Source organism: Desarmillaria tabescens (genome assembly GCF_030435595.1).
Source record: "Desarmillaria tabescens strain CCBAS 213 chromosome Unknown EV420scaffold_123, whole genome shotgun sequence".
In the NCBI taxonomy this organism is placed as follows: domain Eukaryota; kingdom Fungi; phylum Basidiomycota; class Agaricomycetes; order Agaricales; family Physalacriaceae; genus Desarmillaria; species Desarmillaria tabescens.
Window position 1 is genome coordinate 60,613 of NW_026848422.1, and position 18,656 is coordinate 79,268.

Below are 18,656 nucleotides of genomic sequence, written 5' to 3' on the forward strand. Positions count from 1 at the left end.
CAGAATGTAATATGTAGTCTCGGCACAAAGTTTTGACCTTGAGATAGTCTTTCGAACTAACCTTAAAGGCACGGAGTCAGGAGGGGTAGCATGGCATTCAGCCGACAGCAGTCACTGTCTGCAAATCCTGATGAGAATCCACCCCGGATTGTGTGGGCGAAATTTGTCCTTCCGGTTGAGAAGGAGTGATCTTCCTTACACGGTCTCTACCCAATCAATTTCGGATGACTCTATCGCTAGAGCCGAGATTAATATCCCGTGACGGCTCAGGTTAGAGGACCAGGTTTTCGTCTGTGATGACGTCGAGCAGACCCGCCAGGATCGTAAATGAAACATACTGATGAGGGCGGCTTCTACTTGGCGGGACGCGGGCAGGAATAAGTCACGGCATGGAAATGATGGTGCCGCTGCGATGAATTACTAGCGAGGCCACACTCGATCGTCCATACACCGAAAATCCTCGGTATATCACTTTTACCGTGGATCTATTATATGAACATGGCAGAATTCTCAATTCCGCAGTTAGACTTTATGAACGTGGAGACTAGGTGGTAACGAACTGATATCAACAAGGATCAAAAGAATGCGACGAGCCCAAATTTCCGCTATATTGAAGAGGCATATATTATCGTCTGCTTAATGTTACGGGGTTCCGGTTCCAATAAGGTTTGGATTGTCGTATCTCATTTCAAGTCAAGGAAACATTCCCATTTATATTCAGTCCATATTCATGGGTACAAGAAAGACGCGCAGCGTTATAGGACGGAATGAAGGAAATTTGAAGCAGCGTGGCAAGGATCAAACTGTGGTTGTCCAAATCCATTGGAGAAGCTACGCTCAACCAATCCTTTGCAAATACGGCTGACCACTAGCTTGCTGATTACACATCGCTGTGGTAATAGTCGCTGTAACAAAATTATTTAAATGACTCGGAACCGGGCGGGGGATAAACAGCAACAATGACTTACTTCCACGTACTCCCAAGCAGAATTCTGCAGTTGTTGGGACATTGCTAATCTCGATTTGGACAAACTAGGCTGGCTTTAGAAGGAGGACTTGAACGGGGAGAGAGGGAGGATAAACTCACATCAACGTTATTCTGTAAAACACGTCCAACAGCTTGAGAGCCTCTATTCTGTATGTGCATGAATGCCGGGGGATTAGTATTAACCTACCAGAAGCGGATGAGACATACATTGATGAAATTCCCTCATTGCTAACCAGATCCTAGAAACAACATAAAAAAGAGAGTAGTTCTGTCAGAGGAAGAACACGAACACGAAGGAGACCTCGAAACCTTACCGGTATTATCCGAAGTGGGAATGCACCTCGTAGCGGCATTCGCACCACCAGCATTAGAGTATGCCCAAGGCCATTCATCGCACTGGTACCCTCTAGTATGACCCGCCTGATATGATAAGCGTATATTAGTTTTATATGTACGATACTAAGGAGAAGGAAACCATGTACGCGGACGCTGCACCGGTTTGGGTTAGCGTTACCACAACCGTTGCTAGCACGATGGGAAGCTGCGTTGGTGCGGTCAGGAGCTACAGAGCGAGGACCGTTGTTACCTGGACGAAGGTTGTGTCAAGGGGAGAGGAGAGAAGGGGTAGACAGACGTACAGAACCAGGAACAACCTGTCGTTCAATTTAATGTCAAGTGTAAATAGAGAAAGAAGGAGACTGACAGATGTTCTCGGATGACTGAGGGTACGTCCTATAGTCGAGCGTGAAGGTGGGTCCGGTGCGCTCTACTATCTTTGTGGCGGTAGCGTTCCATGTCGCAGCAGCGTTGGACAGCTCCGCGGGTAAGGCGTGGACGCCTAAGAGAAAGAGGCAAGCAACGATGAAGAGACTCTTAAGCATGAGAGGCGAATGAAGGATCCACGCAAGTTTTCAGTTGGTAATATAGCTTTCGAATCCTCCGGTGACTTCGAAACTTATCCGTGTTTTTGGAAAGCGGCGAATCAGTTACTCATACATGATTTGTGAATAGTCCGTCTGGGGTCCGGGTAAATACGCCTGAACCTCGAACCTCGACCTCGAGTTTCACCTGCCAAGCAACGGCGGGAGTCAGAGTTTCGTACAACCTGCATATTAAAACACGCGCTCTGAAGGCGCAGAAGATAGGAAACATACATGATCATGCCAGTCATACTTGTCGACAACTCTGGGTAATTCCTTTCCAACAGGCTCGCCCATGTGTCGACTATGCGTCGGGCGAGGAGAATTCTGCGTTTGCGTGCTGCGTGCTTGCGTTTGCTTGCGTTTTGTTCGCGTTCATTTGCGTTTCGGGTCCGTTCATTTGCGTTTGCATCATTGCGTGTATATGGTGTCATGTGCGTGCCATTATCTACGAATGCGAGTGCTATTTAATGTTCTTGAGTCCTTCGAATATATCTTAATTTTCGGATGAACATAGCATGTCAGAACAATGTTATATATACTTAATGGAGGTAATTCAGTTGTTTCAGACACAACATACATCAAATAAGTTACATACAAGGTGCCCCAGATACACAATTAATTGACTGCAGGCCTAACGCAAGTCCCATCCTATGAACGCAATGCATCAACTTCGTGATGGTTGCGTCTGAATCATTAACGCACGCGTTCACTTGATTTACGCATGCGTTCACATGGTAACGCAAGCGTTTTGAACATTCTCGCAAGCGTTTAAATATTCACGCAAATGCACAGGCAGCCCACGCACGTCAAGAGACAAAAACGCATGCGTTACAAGGTTTGAACGCAAGTGTGACATACTCGTCACATTTGCGTTTCACTGGAGTTGAACTTGCCCAACATGCTTTTCGTCCTTCCGTGGCCTCGTATTGATTTATTTGGCATATCTTTTACTATAAAATACCTTAAAATCGTCTAAACTTCCCAATCAATATCCATAATAATGGTTTAACGGTGCCTTCAAGGCATTCCATTACCTACGAGGCTACCATTTCTGTGATAAGAAACAGTACAGTATTCTAGTGTCTACAAGCGAGAATCATTGCTCTCCGGTTGTCTTCAGCTTCGCTTAGCAGGTCGGCAATGATTTTCGTTAGTATCAGCTGTTCCCGAGTCATCCGATTTGGTAGGTATATCAGCCTCAGCCTGACGCTTTCCGGTACCATTTGACAGCATTCTGGGTCATGGATGTGTGGCTTTTTGCACTCGTTCTCTTTCCTCCTCCTTCTCTTGTTCCATCTTATGCCACTGCTCCAGCTCCTCTTTGTCAAAAATCCTTGGAATCGGAATCCGCTTCCAGCAGCCAGGTGCCTATCGCACGCCTAATTTTTTTCTGTTAATTGGAAGCATTAGGGAGACATCTTTCAAGTACATCACTGAGACCTACGAGGATACCCATGAAATTTTTTGAGGCAAGATCTGTGCAAGAACTCGTGGTTCACAAGTGGGCGGAAACTTGAACTAATGTTCACGGCAATTGCGTTAGCAATGCTGTACTAACTACAAGGATTTTACACTACTAGAATACATAGAATGTACTAGAATGTATGACGGTATCACTGATAAAATGAGTGCGTCCGGGGAATATGGGGAGAATGAGCGAGAATATTCATGCAAGCTCCGACATCTAAAAATAGCGATCCGTATTCTAACAAGATCTCAAGTTGATGGGCTCCCGCCGCGGCATGAGAGACTGGGTTGTGTCATGCCGCGACGCGTCTGCAGGTGAAACGCAAGGATGTCACGCACGCAAACGCAAACGCATTTCAACTAACGCAACTGACTATTTAGGAAACGCATGCGTTCGAACGCAAACGCAAACGCAGGAGCGATAACGCAAGGCAACGCATCCACGCATATGGATAACGCAGAATTCACCGTGCCCCTATGCGTCCACTTGCTCGAATATAATGGATAATGAATACAGAGAAAATCGTAAGTGACGGAAACTTGGGAGGAGATGCCTGCCAGTAAACAGTTAGTCTCACGCAGCTTATTAGACCTTGAATGTACCTTAGCAGGATTTCTATCTTGCGGGCGACATTTTCCGTTCACTTTCCGTGCATCGGGTCGGAAGTATAGCGTTAAATTCGTGTCGCGGCATTCTGTATACATTTTGTCGTAGTCTAGAACATGATCACTGGAATGTTATGGTGCTTGTGAGTTCACCGTTCTTTGCCTTCATCTTCCAGTATCTTTTCTCTCCTTCCATCTCTGACTCGTCATCCGCATCGTTGGGTTTTGGCATCTGACCGTGATCTTTCTTGGACCCGGTAGTATCTTCCAGGACTGGACTCGTAAGGGCGAGCTGAATAGTGCACAAGTGCACAATAAGTATTATTGGTGATTTCTATCACAAGATCGAACCCACAGCTGTCTTCTGCCTCTTCTTTGCACTGGTCTCATTGGACTCGACGTCCTGGAAATTTTCTTGGACAGACTACGCTTTTCTGGGACTGGTGATGATAAAGCACATTCCTTCCCCGACGCGCTTCGCCGCTACTTATACACGCGTTTGACACTAGCGAGGTAGTAATGACGAGGGTGTATGCTGGTAGAGTTTGAGAGTGGATGTGGTCACGGAGTTACTGGGGAAGTACGCTGGTTCTGCCGACAGTCTATCCTCCATCTCGTTCGCGGGAACATTTTGGCGCAATTGGTGAGGTTTGGGTGGGGAGGAGAATCTGCGCCCGCGAGAAGAAATTAGCTAACAAGAAGCGATGTAAAAATAGATTACGTACCTATGAACCGCAACAGAACGCGTATGCATGTCATTGGTGTTGACCCTTGTTGAAGTCATCGTCAAACATCGAAGAAAGAAAGGAATTGTACAAGAAGGCTACCGCTCCAGAGATTGAATATTAATAGCGATGCACGGAGGAAGGATCGCGTAGAGATGGTGGAAACGAAGAGAGCGATCAATAACGAGAATGGTCTTTGCCAAAACCAAGGATTTCCTCAAACATCCCGGTGTTATGGATCTGCCGAAATCCGGATATGCTAGCACGAGGCAAGGAGCGGTGATCGGAGCGAGGTAAGATTAATTAGAAGTGATGTACGTCGTTAGGGAATATAATGGATTCCGGCGAGGGTTCGTGAGGAGACCTGAGTGGTCCGGTTTGCGAAATAAAGGAAATCAGTAAGCGCGAAGCAATTACTGAGGGAAGTAGCCGGTAAGCGCGGAGCAATTACCGATATAGAAGGCCTGTAAGCGCGAAGCTATTACGGGCTGTGGGTGAAGGCAAGCGCTAAGCGTAACCTTCGGGTTGGTATTGGAAAGCGCTAGGCGTATCCAATGGGTTGTTCAGCAAGCGCTAGGCGTAACTGAGGGTTCACGCAGTGTGAGGGTACTGGAAGTAGTAGATTGATCAAGTGTTTCTAATACAATGTTATCTACAAATTTATATACTAAGGAAAGGTTCGAGTCATTATTATTCTACAATGTTCTATAATATTCTAGTATCAGTACGAAGAATAGAGAAAGTAACAGAAAGTACGAGTGAGTCAGTATTAAGACCGAGAAGGCCGAGTACGGGCATATGTTGACTCATGCACCGAATCAACGGATACCCGATATCCATAACACCCGGCTCTTTCCGGAATTTTTGTCCGCCGTCGAAGGTAACAAATAGGAAAACAAACGCGCATACACTCAGGACGGGAAAGGGAAGGAAAAATTACACCTTCCCATTTAGAGTCGTGACGAGTTTTCGTTCTTAGGACGCCAATAAATGGTTTCCTTCTCATACATTGCAGCGTATGCACCTGTTGGATGCGCCAGGAGGACGTCTATCCCATACCTCCTAATGTTGATCAATGTCGGTCACTAAATTCGCAGCAAAGTACTGTTTCAAGGATACTTTGATCTTCGTATTTGAATTATATCAGCCACAAAAGACAGCAACTTCAGTCCAATAGACGTACCGGTACCTCCATAATGCGCATCACTCCATTGAAATATATTCTCTCCGTGTCACCCCCTACGATAAGCAAGCAGGTACGACACGTTAGAGTGCATTGACAGTCCGAGTCGCGAGGGCCACGCTGCATGAAAAAGAGTACTCCTCGACGCCGATAGTCAGAATGTGGAGACGTACGTCCTAACATCATCCCCGGGTGCACTACTACATACCACACACCGACGACAGATCCATGACTTGTAACCTAGTGCAAACGTTGGTTGTAAACGTTTGTCGGCATCGGATCTGATGGTAAAGGACTTTGCAACGATTATTGGGAGTAGTTTTTGTGTACTGAGGCGTAGTCGCGTATAGGAAGCTAGTAACAACGAGGAGGATGGGCAGAGAATCTACGCACGCGCGAAGTTAGCTAACGAGAAGCAACGTAAAAATAGACTGCACACCTCGAATCCCAAAGGAAAGCGTATGCACGTCCACAGGTCAGTCGTCGTCAAGATCATCCACCAATGTTAAGTCGCAAGTGAACGGAACAATTGAAGAGAAAGGCGAGTAGACCAAGAAGAAGGAGAAGGGGTGGAGATGAAGAGAGCGATCAAGAGCCGAGAACGGGTTTTGCCGTTTTCCGGAACAACGGTCCGGAACCCGTTCTCTCTCACCTTGATCTGGCGAATCTGGTTCACTGGGGCATTAGGAAAGGAACACGCACGTCCACTCATGCAAAGGTAGGCCAAAACATTTCTTTCAATTATAGAATCTGACGGGTATCCATCTGGACGCGGGTTTTACTAATGAATGTCTCCTGAGTCCTGTAGCGGTCTCTCTCTCATGACACAAGTGTCGAAAGCCTTTTCTTTGACTGTTTCTACCAGCCAGTAATAGAGCTAATCGTGTTTAGGATGCTTACTGTTTTCTTATTGGCTTGCTCGGTAGGATAGACAAAACCACACCTTCGACCGTCGCGTGTCAAGGATGTGGTGGGACTTGTGTATGTCGTATCATTTTCATTGGTTTTTTCCTAACCTGATACATCATTGTCAATCATAATGTTACATACGGATTCCCCCTCCTTGTTTTACTCTCAGATTTCCTTCCCAATCGACAAAACTTTAAGGTTTATAACGTTGATGCGTTGCCCTCTACATCGTCCTTTCCAATTTGTTCTTGTGAATGCCTGTCATTTGCACTTATCTTTCCTTCGAAACGAGATCATCGACCTGGCGCGACGCCATTTCACAGCTACCGTTTTCATTCAGGTTTCTATGGACCGCTTAGTCCGTCCTTTCACCAGGCATGGCAAAAGATGACTCGCTTTCTGACGTGTTTTGCGTTGAAATGTGACATACGAGCCATTCCTATTATCATGTATCTAGTGATTTCTATTGTATTGGAGATGAGCAAGGCATTCAAGTCGTCGACAGTTCATTAGACAAGGAATTCATGATTGCAGCTCTTTCAAGTACTCAAGGAGGACTAAGGTTCCCAACTAACGGAACAATCTGAGAACGTTCGAGACATGCTTTGCTTTGTCATCATAGGGATCCTCACCCCGTAATGAGAGCTTTCAAATTGATTTGTTTCTCCCAGCATTTCCTCCGCCTTTCGTTTCTCTTCATTTATTCCTGCCAATCGTATTCACTGTCTCTTTTTTGGTTACTCACAGCGCTTATATGGATTATATGGCGATGAGAGATCATAACTTTCAAGAGATAAATTGAGATTTTGTGGTGAACGGGCGGTTTGATTTATCTATCATGGTGGGTCGTCGAAAAGTAACAAACATCGGTAAATATATGTACTCGAATTAATGCCTATACACCACACGGACGATACGAGCTTGCGAGTACTGTGCAACTAAGCAATCATTATTTCATACTTGCATGGATCAAATATGGAGGGATGTACCAGTACGAGAACGAGGGCGATATTTGGACTCCCTGGGAGGAAGGGCATAACTCCGGGAATATTTACAGGTCGACAATTCGCAATCATTAGTTTTGTGGACGTGACGTTTCTCGTCACTCGAGGAGGTTCATATGAATGTGCATGCGTTCACAGGGACGGTGTTGTGGATTGACTGATCTCGTGGCCACTAACCTTGTCGCTGGGATTCTATCTCCAGCAATAGAGATCATCCATCGCGAAACGTGTACACTCGCGTTTTCTCGGAAACCCTTTATGGGCGAAAGCCGTTAGTTGAAACGAAGCAAAGGTTGTACAAAAGGAGAGGCTCCCGTCGAAATTGGCCGTCACAGGCGTTGAATAAGACTTCCAGCGGGAGTAATCGTAACTGTAGAAGAGGTGGATGCTTTCCGTAAAATCGTAATGACCAACGAGCTCTATTATCACTTGTCAGGCCATCCTGCGCCGCCTTCACAGAGTTATTCAAAACACAGTCTAGCTACCTTGTTATTTTTGGTCAAACCCAGAAGGGGTGTTTTGAACATGACTTGAGGTGGGATCGAGATTATGATGAGACATAGGGACAGTAAACTCGCAGTAGGACAACTGAATCACTGGATGGGAGGCCCTACTAACACATGAAGACTATTCCTGAAATGAGTCTACAATGTATCCCCATCACTTATCGTCGGCATGACTTCGCGCTTAATGTCGAAGCGCATGGGAAGATAGGGAGCTGCTGAGAGTATCGTATATCCTGGAGTGACATCGAGATGCATATCTAAACGACCGCACCTCCCCCTCTAGAGAAAGGGTCCTGATTGCTGGGAGGAATATCGATAAGAGTTATCCGGTAAATGAGCACCGCAAACGTACTCATAAGTATATCATGAAGCTCGGAGAGAATAGAGGAACGATCTGCGGGAAATCATCCCTCCGTCACAATTGACCAGGCAGGCGGGCGTAAGTACTCGATCCGTGCTCAAAGATAAAACCACGATGATGGAGAATATATCGTCGAGTATAGTCTAGATTCACCTCAGGTGCTGCATCAACAAAAACCAGGAAAATAGAACAAGATGGTATTTCAAGGGTTCGACGAGTCCCGACTCAGAGTTTGCAGGCTAGGCGATCACTGCTACTCCCACCCTCCGCGAGGTGGTGATGAACGTGACGAGTCATTCTTGCTTCCCCAAGGACGCTAATACCAATCTGATCCCGCAATGAGCAAAGCGATTCTGTTAATATACACCTGCTCGATAGCGGGCCGATCTTCGGTAAATATATCTCCATTCCCATCGTCCAAAAACATAAGGGTCCGGCTTGTAAGAGAAAGTGCCGATTGACCCCACCGACAGTTGAAGAATAGGAAATTGACTTGTCCGAAATGGTATGCAATGGGGATCAGGGGATTCTCAGCCATGGCGGTAGCATGGAAGAGTTGTGCGTCTAGCGATGACGAGGCCGCAGATGCGGGATTCTCCGAAGGGGACGATGGTAGCTTCACCGATGCTCTAACCTGCTCCAGTGACGAGGGCTACACCAGACGTGTACAATTTCTTGATGACTAGTTGGCTTGGTGTTGTTGTACAAAATGACGGGATGTATTGCCTGTACTGTGATAGGCAACCACAAAACGTGGTTGACGACCTGAATGGGAACAATCAGCCATGGATGGATGCATGGGAAGGAGCTCTACAGCTGCCTCTGTAGAAATATCGGTATCGAACAACATACTTAATGTTGATGGCTCTGCAAACAAAGTCAGCCACCAAATACGACGACTTCGTTCCAAAACACGTACCTCCTCCGACTTCTAGCACATGACATTCTACCGAAGTGTTCCTTCACCGACGATGGTCCGTCCTCACCGTGTTATGATAAGTGGGTATTACCGAGCGAAACGTGTCATAGAGGCTAGCGGATGGCAGTGTTTGAGGAGAACACGGAGCAAGGCGAGACACGCTGCACAAATGATGTCCAGTCCACGATGGTGATAGTTAGAATGCAGATCTGGCGAATATGAGCATTCTTCTCTTCTCAAGGCGGCCTGATTCTCCCTCCCGTTCAGCCTAACTTCTGCGAATCCTGATGAGAATACACCCCGAACCGTGGCAGAGGAAAAACTTATACACAGCGCAGTCTCCCGGTCGAGAAATCTCTACGCAATCAATTTTGATTGCTAGAGCCGAGATTTTTCTGGTGGTGCTCAGGATAGTTTTCATCTGGGATGGCGTCCTATATCGGACTCCCGATTGGAAATCCAGAACAGACCGTAAGCGAGACACTCTGGCCGGTGCGTTGCTCAAGCTCAAGCGTTGTACTACGAGAGAATCGGGGGTGGAACGGGAAATGATGTTGTCGCCGTGGTGAATCTCTAGCCATCTGAGGACTTGAGCATGATAAATTCACGATTAATTTGCGATATTTTGGCCCGAGAAGATATCGTCTAGACTTGGGGCACGCTCCCTGACGTCCTGAGTTCACACTGTCAAAAAGCGGGTAAAAAGAGCCAGATGATATTCCAAAGAGTTTACTTCTCAGGACGCTGCTCCTTATCATGAACCCATCCCCCAAGACAAGGTCAACAGTTTTGCCTACCTCGGCTACGACAACGGGCTAGAAGGCTAGATTGTGGGTGTGAATGAATCTGAGGATGACGGCGCTGATGCGAGGCATGATCTTGGGCTGGTGCGAGAGGAAGGAAAGGATTATCAATAAATGGGAGGGAGGGAGAAGGTCACGTACTCGCAGCTTTGGTTATGTAAGTCATTCGTTGCGCGTATGCGCTTCCATTGGGTACCGCTGGCATGCTCAGCATGACGATACTATCACCGTAACGCTCGGCGGCGCACTTAGAAGAGATTATAGTCGTGACAAGTTGTCTTCGTGTCTTCATGACACTGATTAGTTACCGTACGAGCCAGAAGATACCGTTCTGCTGGATAGCTTGCAAGTCCTCGGTAGATGTAGAGAAGAGTTTCGTCTTGGTACCCGCCGTCTATACAAAAACGTAAGATTTGTGTTGATAAGAAAGAAATCGCTGACTAACCCTGCAGACGTTCGAACTCGGTCGAAAAGATCTACGGCAGTTTGCGTGATGTGTACCCAGTGAGGGCCTGGCCGCAGAGGGTGGATTCAGCGGTGAAGGACGAAGACTTGGTCGGAGTTATGACCGGCACCGGTGACGCGATGTTTTATCTGTATTTTGATTCACAGCATAGAATGAGGTTGAAGAATTGTTACTGAACGAACAATCAGCTAAAGATGCGCGTGTAAGTTCAAAACGTACTTAGTAAAATTCCGCCGTGGAAGATCGATGTTCAAACACCGAATTTTCAGCAACGCGTGGTTTCGAGATCATCGTTACCTTGATCTTCAAATCATATCAGCCACAAAGACAACGGTTTCATTCCAAACCACATACCTCTCTCCAGAGCGTCCCTAGCCCGAGACACCTGATTGAAATGCATTCTCTCCGCGACCAGCCTCCCCATTATACTCGTTTTTGATGTTGTTTGTCCACACCTGTTGTGATAAACAGCCTTCAGCGAGCGAAGAGTGTCATGGCGGAGCACATACGGTATCGTTCAAAGCAGCGGATGTTGGGTTGAACCACGCGGAGAATAGAACGCTACACAAACGATATAAGTCCTCGGCACCGATACCCATAATGCAGATACATACTTCCAAAGATCCTCCTGTGCATGAGGGGTATGCCACACCCCATCGATTAGAGGACCTTGCGATATATCTCAGAACGCGTCTACCGTTACGGTTCCCTACTCTCGACCATCGTCTGCTCCTCCATCTGGTGCTACGTCGTTCTGGCGAACATTTGTAAGGCTGAGATAGTCCTTGGAATGAAACACCCGTCGTTGATACAGGGAAGGGACGGAGTTAGGAGGGGTAGGAGGGTGGACGGTCACAGGAAGAGGATCTACACGACAAGAAATGAGCCAACAAGAAGCGAAGAAAAAATAGACTGTTTACCTCGTAACCCAGAGGAACGCGTATTTACGTCACAGATTTCGGCCCATATTGAAAAAGTCGTCAAAACAAGATTGCACCTCGCGCTCGAATCTATATTCGTAGTGGAAATAAGCACAGGCGATGAGTGATTGGAAAGGAGATTTACCCGAAATCAAATATCCAACTAAAACACAAGCAAGAGTAAGGAAGGAGCACGGGGCAGGCTTGGAGATGATGGAAGTGAGCGAGAGCGATCAAGCCCCAAATGGACTTGCCAAACACCGCGCGTTTGCCAAACACGCCGTTTTCGGCATTCTCCTCCTGTCTCTTTGATCGAGAACGGCACAGGGGGCGCGGTCAATCGGCCACGACCAAGGAAGACTCTTCCGTTTAGCGGTGCTTACTGGTCGCCATCGTCACTCAAACGGACTCTAAATAGTCTCTAGGTCTACATAGCACTTTTGTTCCCTAGCTAATGCAAGAATGGAATTTTCTTCTTTAAAATCAAAACCAGGTAAGCTGGCTTCACGTGAATCGCTATAATCTTATTGCTCGGCTAATTAAATGTTGCTGACCTTCGCATTTATGGCTTTACTTAGACGGAGAATCAGCTCGGTCTTTAACATGAATGTCTACTTCATTACCTTTGGTACGTTGTCACGTTTCTTCAATCCTAAATTATCCTATCTCTTTCTCACTCAGCAGGATTCGAGTCTCAACTCGCGGTTTCCTTCTGCCTTAATTTCATAAACTAACGCGCTGTCAGGAATTTATTGTCTTCCGCGAGTCCGTCAGTCTGTTATCTATGAGCGCTTGTCCTGTGATACCTTTTCCGATTCCCATTGCTTCGTCTCTGACCCTGGTTGAAACTGGAAAACCTCCATGCAATTCTTATTGAACCCGGGATCGCGTGATGGAGGTTCTCTGACTCCGATTTCATATTTCCTTGCCGTTATTTCAATACAAACGATGATGATGTCATATAGCAACCTGGTCATGCTCCACGGATGCTTTAAAAATTAAAGATATCGAGTGAGAAGGAACTTTATCTCCACTAACAATGGCTTCCTGTAAGTATCTGAAGGACGGGACAAATATAGATCCTAACGAGAGGAGCGGAACTAGTCTGTTCTGAGACGCAAGAAACAACTGCATATACTTGCAATGAACCAAGAGGCATCAATGCTGAATTCGACCGTTCATAGGTGTCTCTTCGCCAATACGTCCTCTTCTACACTTGCTAGGACGCATGAAGGCTGACAACTGCAGCGGCAACTCTTCTTGAGGTATAGCAAAGGATTTACTTACCCAAACATGGTACGTGCTCGCCCTCACTATTTCGTTTTGCTATGAATGTTTAGTGAGCCATCATCTTATCGTCCTTGGTCTTTTCCTGGTCGCGAAGGTTCGACCAGAACACCACCGGATCATTGCTCCTTTCCGTTAGCACTATATAATTATAATGCAAGCGAGGGTGTCGTACTTCCCACCAATCCCTCCACTCTCCATGCCGAGTAATGGTACCGTGAGAGAGAGGAATTCATCTCCGCGGGTGTACAGGACCTTCGAGACGAAAGTGGAGAGACGAGATAATACCTGAATGCACTGAATTCATCGCGGTAAAAAAATCGGATGAGTTCGATACCAGATCCCATATCATCAAAAGCCGGTAAATAGGCTGGATAAAATTGGAATGTACTAAGAAGCATCGAGGCAGGATTCAACAGTCACAGAAACAACCCTAGATTTTACGACATTGTGACAGGAAAGACTTGCAATTATACTCACTCTCTATTCGCATATCCTCGAATAAGGACGTTTCCCAGCGCCAGTGTATGTTTTTGTGGTGCAAGCTCGAAGCCTGAGATAATATCTGGATTCTCGACGTCGAAGTGCATCTCTTTCCTGTTCTTATTCTACGCATGTCGCCAACTGATGAGAGGTGCAGTTCTTCAGAACGATACAACTTTGAAGCTAATAGCGGAATTGATCCTGAAGCAAACGCAGATCAGTTCATCGCCATTCAATGACTGGTTCGCGTAGGATAGCCTCCGTCCCGGTAAGCGATCACAATACACTTTCATTTTCCACGTATACTTACAATATGACGCCCCTCCACATTTGAGCTCGCTCCCAAAACCGTTGATCAACACTTTCGCCGGAAATACATATCTAAATCTGCACCTCTCCCCCCAACAGCAGCTTGCCTCATTGAGATGCCATCGTGAAGACAAAGGTTACCCTGCTCAGCCTATATCTGAGTCACCTTCATGCCGTCCTTACCCCAGCGCAAGCAAAGTATCGTCATCCCCCAGAAGCACAAGTATCTCCGCCGAATGAAGTTTATACCATTTCTCATATAACCGCCGGGTATTTCCGACGCAGCTTGGCCTCTCGAATCTATTTCTGCACGTCCTCCACAATAGTATTGAGATGAGTCTATTCACACCCGCACCCGCGCGTTCGAATTTATCAGAGGATGGGAGTATAGAATCAACAGAGAATGGCATACCTCGATCCTCGTTTCAGGATGATGAACGCGTTCGTATGATACTTCCTGGGGAGATCAGCGAAGTGGAGACTTACTTGGGCAGAGTCGGACGCATTTATTTAGGAAACTACCACGCCGTGGCAAAGGTTGATTTCGGTCGCGAACCGGTGTATTTACTGTCGTTCACTATCTCATCTTGATCATTGATGGAGGATAGTAGCAGGAAAGAGGCGATTACCCGGTTTTTAGATGGATTCTCCGCGTTTCATGGTGATGCATGACGCGAAGGGAGAAGAAGCAGAGAGGAGCGGGCAAGCCGGAGCGCCGTGTAGAGAATCTGTGATTAATACGATATGCGGTATTCAGCGAGAGTTATCCTCCAGTACTTCATATCTTGTTTGCCATCAGATACAGCCAAAGAATGTCACGATCGCGAGGAGATGTTCTGAGAGACATATTCTCCCACAAGCCATAGTGACTGGAAGATATCACGTCGGGGAGAAGGCCTGCAATGGAGCAGAAACCTCGGACTTCTCGCTGTGGTCCATACGGGACAGGACGGTACCCGTTACCTGGCGATAAGCGAAGGCGACGTCTGGCCAATAGCACGTTCAGATCCCACGAGCTCAGAGTCACGACTGCCTATCGAACTAGAGGCGATTGGCTATCCCTCCATTAGGACCCACGACAGCCGTAATTGAGAAGCCATTCATAATGTTGATGTGTCTTCAGCGAATCAGAAGCATCACGAATATAGCTGTTGCAACAGAAATGGCTGGCGTCCATTGCGGGGAAGCACGAATGGAGAAAATGCAACGTAGCATGCCAAGAGAGTCAATCATAGTAAAGAATAAGCAAACTGTGGATCTTGACTCGTGTTGTTGAAACGTCTGTCATATGTCAATACCCATCGTAAATGGATTCTCGGAGTACGGAACATGGCTTTATTCTGCCAGGTAAGCATCTTGATCCAGAGCCATCATAGCAGGAATTAAAAAGACAAAAATGGCTGGGCATGCTGCAGCATCGTTCGTCGTGTAACCTCTGGCAGTTAACAGTTATCTCCTGCTCTACCGAGTTAGTACTCGAAACGTTACTAATATCCGATCTCTATAACTCACCACTGACTGAACATGGGAGTATGAATAGAACGGGTTGTCGTGACGTATTATCAGAGGCGTAAACGATTGATTGTGGCGTGCCTCTATGACAGCCAGACGACCGGATATTTTGCGTACCCACCCACTGTTGAAGTCACATCAGTGTGTGTCGGTCGAAGAAGTAATAGAACATTCTAGGTAGAGTTTATTACCTCCAGCAAGTTACCATCATGTGCCGGGTAACTCTTCCACTTGTCTCGCTCTACAATTAACGTTAATATTGTGACGGGGCACGGAGTCGTACCATTAAAGCTCTTTCCGAACTCGGCCACCTAGAACCGGTGCCGCGGCCAACCACAGCACTTTCCTCGAGGAGTATCTTTATAGTTAAATGCGCTTAACTTCCAAATTTCCGAGGAACGGACCTAGAGATTTCCGTACATTCCGGGAGGCTATATAGGGGAGGTTGGTCAATAATTTAGCATCACTCGATGGAAGGACACCTCGTCTTCGTTATAACAAGCGATTGATTTCGAGTAACGAGGACTGGTTTGATTATTATCGCACGCCTTGCGGTGCCCTTTTTACCACAGGAGTTGTTAAGCGCCACATCTATACGGCACGGTCATACGCGATTAGCGAGTACGGTCCTAGGATGAATTATGAAACTCGACGAAAATAACAAGAGCGGCATCTCGTTTGAGTCGAAATCGACATCCCAGGTCATAGCTTTGCGGATTCGAAAGGTAGGGTTTTCACCCTGGGAAATCAGCCTCGTTACACGTTCCTCTCGTGTTCCACTGCGTCTTCGGCGGTCTTCGTGTTCATCATTTCCAGAAGCAATTATGAGAATGGTGTCCCGCCCGTAAATTGATTCAATACCTTGATAATATGCTAACGGAGCAAGGGAATTCGCCATTGGCCCGAGTCAGGAATAGTGACACTTCTTCAGGTGGAGATTGTCAGGTGTGAACGAGTCATTGAGAGAGGTTGTGTACGACCGTCACACAGCTGTCTGACTCAGTGATAGTGACGGAAGAGAGTCTGCCAGTCTACGCCACAAGAACATCGGGAGCATTTCTTTCTTGCTGTCCAGGAAGTCAGATTCCGAGATAACAAAGATTCCGCATTGGTTGATCCAAAAATATAGAAACGGCCGATGAAGCTGAGCCATGTTAGATATCCTACCCGAAAGTTAAGAATTATTGTCGAAGCCTGCAAGTTGTATGAAAGATAAAAATCATCTCCTCCCAGTTAATGCAGCAAAGTGGATCGAGATAAAGATAATGCGAAGAGAGATGTAGATTGTGCGTCGATGTTTCTTAATAATCCAATCCAGCTGAAATGAGAGCACTAAACAGACAGTGAAAAAGACACCTTAGAAAGGCGAGTGACAGATCAAAAGAGAACAATGTTTATTTGCCAAAGGCTTCGGTGGAAGTCGGGACGGCGATGCCGATATGCCGTGAAACCTGTGACGCCGTTTCTTCCATACGTCTCCGGCCATCCCTTCAAAGTGTTTGGCATATCAATCTTGACAAGAATCTTGAGCTGGAGCTTGAACTTTCATCCAAAACTTTCTCGAACGAACGACAAGGTACGCGAGGCTATTCTTAGGTCAGATTCGTCTCCTTTTCTTCTTGAAGTTGACGTGGTGGACTTACGAAACTAAGAACCCTTATTCCACCACACTTCATTCTAGAAGGCCGAATTTCCCCATCAAAGCTGACCCAACAACTCATAATAATGTCCTTCGATAGCATTCTGACTGCGAGCTCCGCAATGCCGTTTGATTCTCTGCGATATTCATGGCACGTTCTTGTATTCTTACTGACCTCTCGTCAGCGTCTGAATACTCCAAATATCTGAAAGACATGCGCATCGTGTTCCTGATTCAGATCGTTGACCCTATCCATGCCATAATACGGGCGCCTGAGATTCACATAAAGTACGTATTTGTCCGTTGCGTTTCTCTGAGACGTAAATTGACTCATTCAATCTAGAATGGACGGATTCCTATTCAATAGACCATAGAAAGATTAGGATGGCTCTACTCCGGAAAAACGAAACATCTTCCTGTTCCCGTCACAATAGTATGTCCTTTGTTTCCGCTCGAAGATTTTTGGGCATTTCACTTTTGGAACACTAGACCTGAAATGTCGCCGCCGTTTTCTTTTTTTGAACGCTTCTTTTTCAGTTATACAACAGCTCCGGCTAACCTATTTGGCCGTGATCTTTATACATTCACCTCGGACTAGATCGACCCCCGGTAACCTCCTCCACCTCTGATTTCATCACATGTTGGACTGACAAGGCTGATTATCAGTTCCAAACGTCTCTGGTAAATAAGGGAGGATATCATTGCATGTCTTATGGAATTAAACACGTGCGCGGCTGTATAGGATCGAATTTTACGCGCTTGCGAACCCATATGTGTGAGCGTTTCCCTAATCTCTTGTAATCACGACAATCGTCTCTTTGCTAACCTTCTCCTCGGTCATCGTGCCTCCCCATCATTCTCGCATCAGTTGATCCTGGACGAGAGAGGGGTGGATAGGTGGACATTTTTTTCGGTAGCGCGATACCTGCGCAAGCACGGAAGACCGGTCCGGGGTTCGTCTTCGATTATAACCCACATAGATCCTTATTCTCATGTCAAATCCCATGTTACGCTTACCTCGTAACTATTAGAGAACACCATCTTTGAGGTAGGACACGTCCCTGCTGATGATAACATTTATTTTCAGTCTGATGTACGGTAGTAGCCGATCACAGAACTCGCCGTTTGCCATACACCCTCTTTAATGATGTTGCCGTACCCCTTGTTTGCAGAAGTGTCAATGTATTTCACGGGCCCAAACATTTTTCTGATTCCGGATCGCATATCCAGTTCTGTCGCGCTCCAGGCTCAGAGAAGAAACACGCTGTCAACTGGCTTTACCTGAGATCAATCAATCCGCTGTACACACATGCCAACGTAGTTGGGATCGGGTGAACGACTCCCGACAAGGGAAAGGACGCTACGACGAATATCTAGAAGCTACTCTTGGATGGTGCCTCTGCTAGTGCCTCGACAGACAGTCTAGTGAGTTTTTATTTTAATCATCGTGAGATGCTTGGATTGATAGACGCACCTAGGTCGCAAGGATTTGATAGAGAAACGCTTCAGATGGCAGGCTTCTGCTCTTAACTGAATATGTTTCCTACCATCTCGACTGTATTCGTGAGTGTATGAAACCGACAACTAAATAACCCGTGCCCACCTTTCTACCACATCACGTCCTTTAAATCCATTACCTATTGGGG

At 46.5% G+C, this 18,656-nt stretch overlaps 2 protein-coding genes across 2 annotated transcripts; both read right to left on the reverse strand.

The window, feature by feature from the left end:
* Positions 1-837: 837 nt before the first annotated feature.
* On the reverse strand, positions 838-1,869 carry EV420DRAFT_1281091 (endo-exonuclease; the record flags this gene model as incomplete). Its single annotated transcript, XM_060468244.1, has 7 exons — positions 838-905; positions 969-1,032; positions 1,088-1,171; positions 1,298-1,408; positions 1,471-1,574; positions 1,627-1,641; positions 1,692-1,869. 7 exons carry the CDS (start codon positions 1,867-1,869, stop codon positions 838-840), a joined length of 624 nt encoding a protein of 207 aa, XP_060322342.1.
* Positions 1,870-3,150: 1,281 nt separating this feature from the next.
* Positions 3,151-4,768, reverse strand: EV420DRAFT_1487447 (uncharacterized protein; the record flags this gene model as incomplete). Its single annotated transcript, XM_060470527.1, has 7 exons — positions 3,151-3,279; positions 3,356-3,387; positions 3,753-4,073; positions 4,138-4,276; positions 4,340-4,398; positions 4,558-4,652; positions 4,710-4,768. The coding sequence occupies 7 exons, from the start codon at positions 4,766-4,768 to the stop codon at positions 3,151-3,153; spliced, it is 834 nt and encodes a 277-aa protein (XP_060322343.1).
* Positions 4,769-18,656: the final 13,888 nt, after the last annotated feature.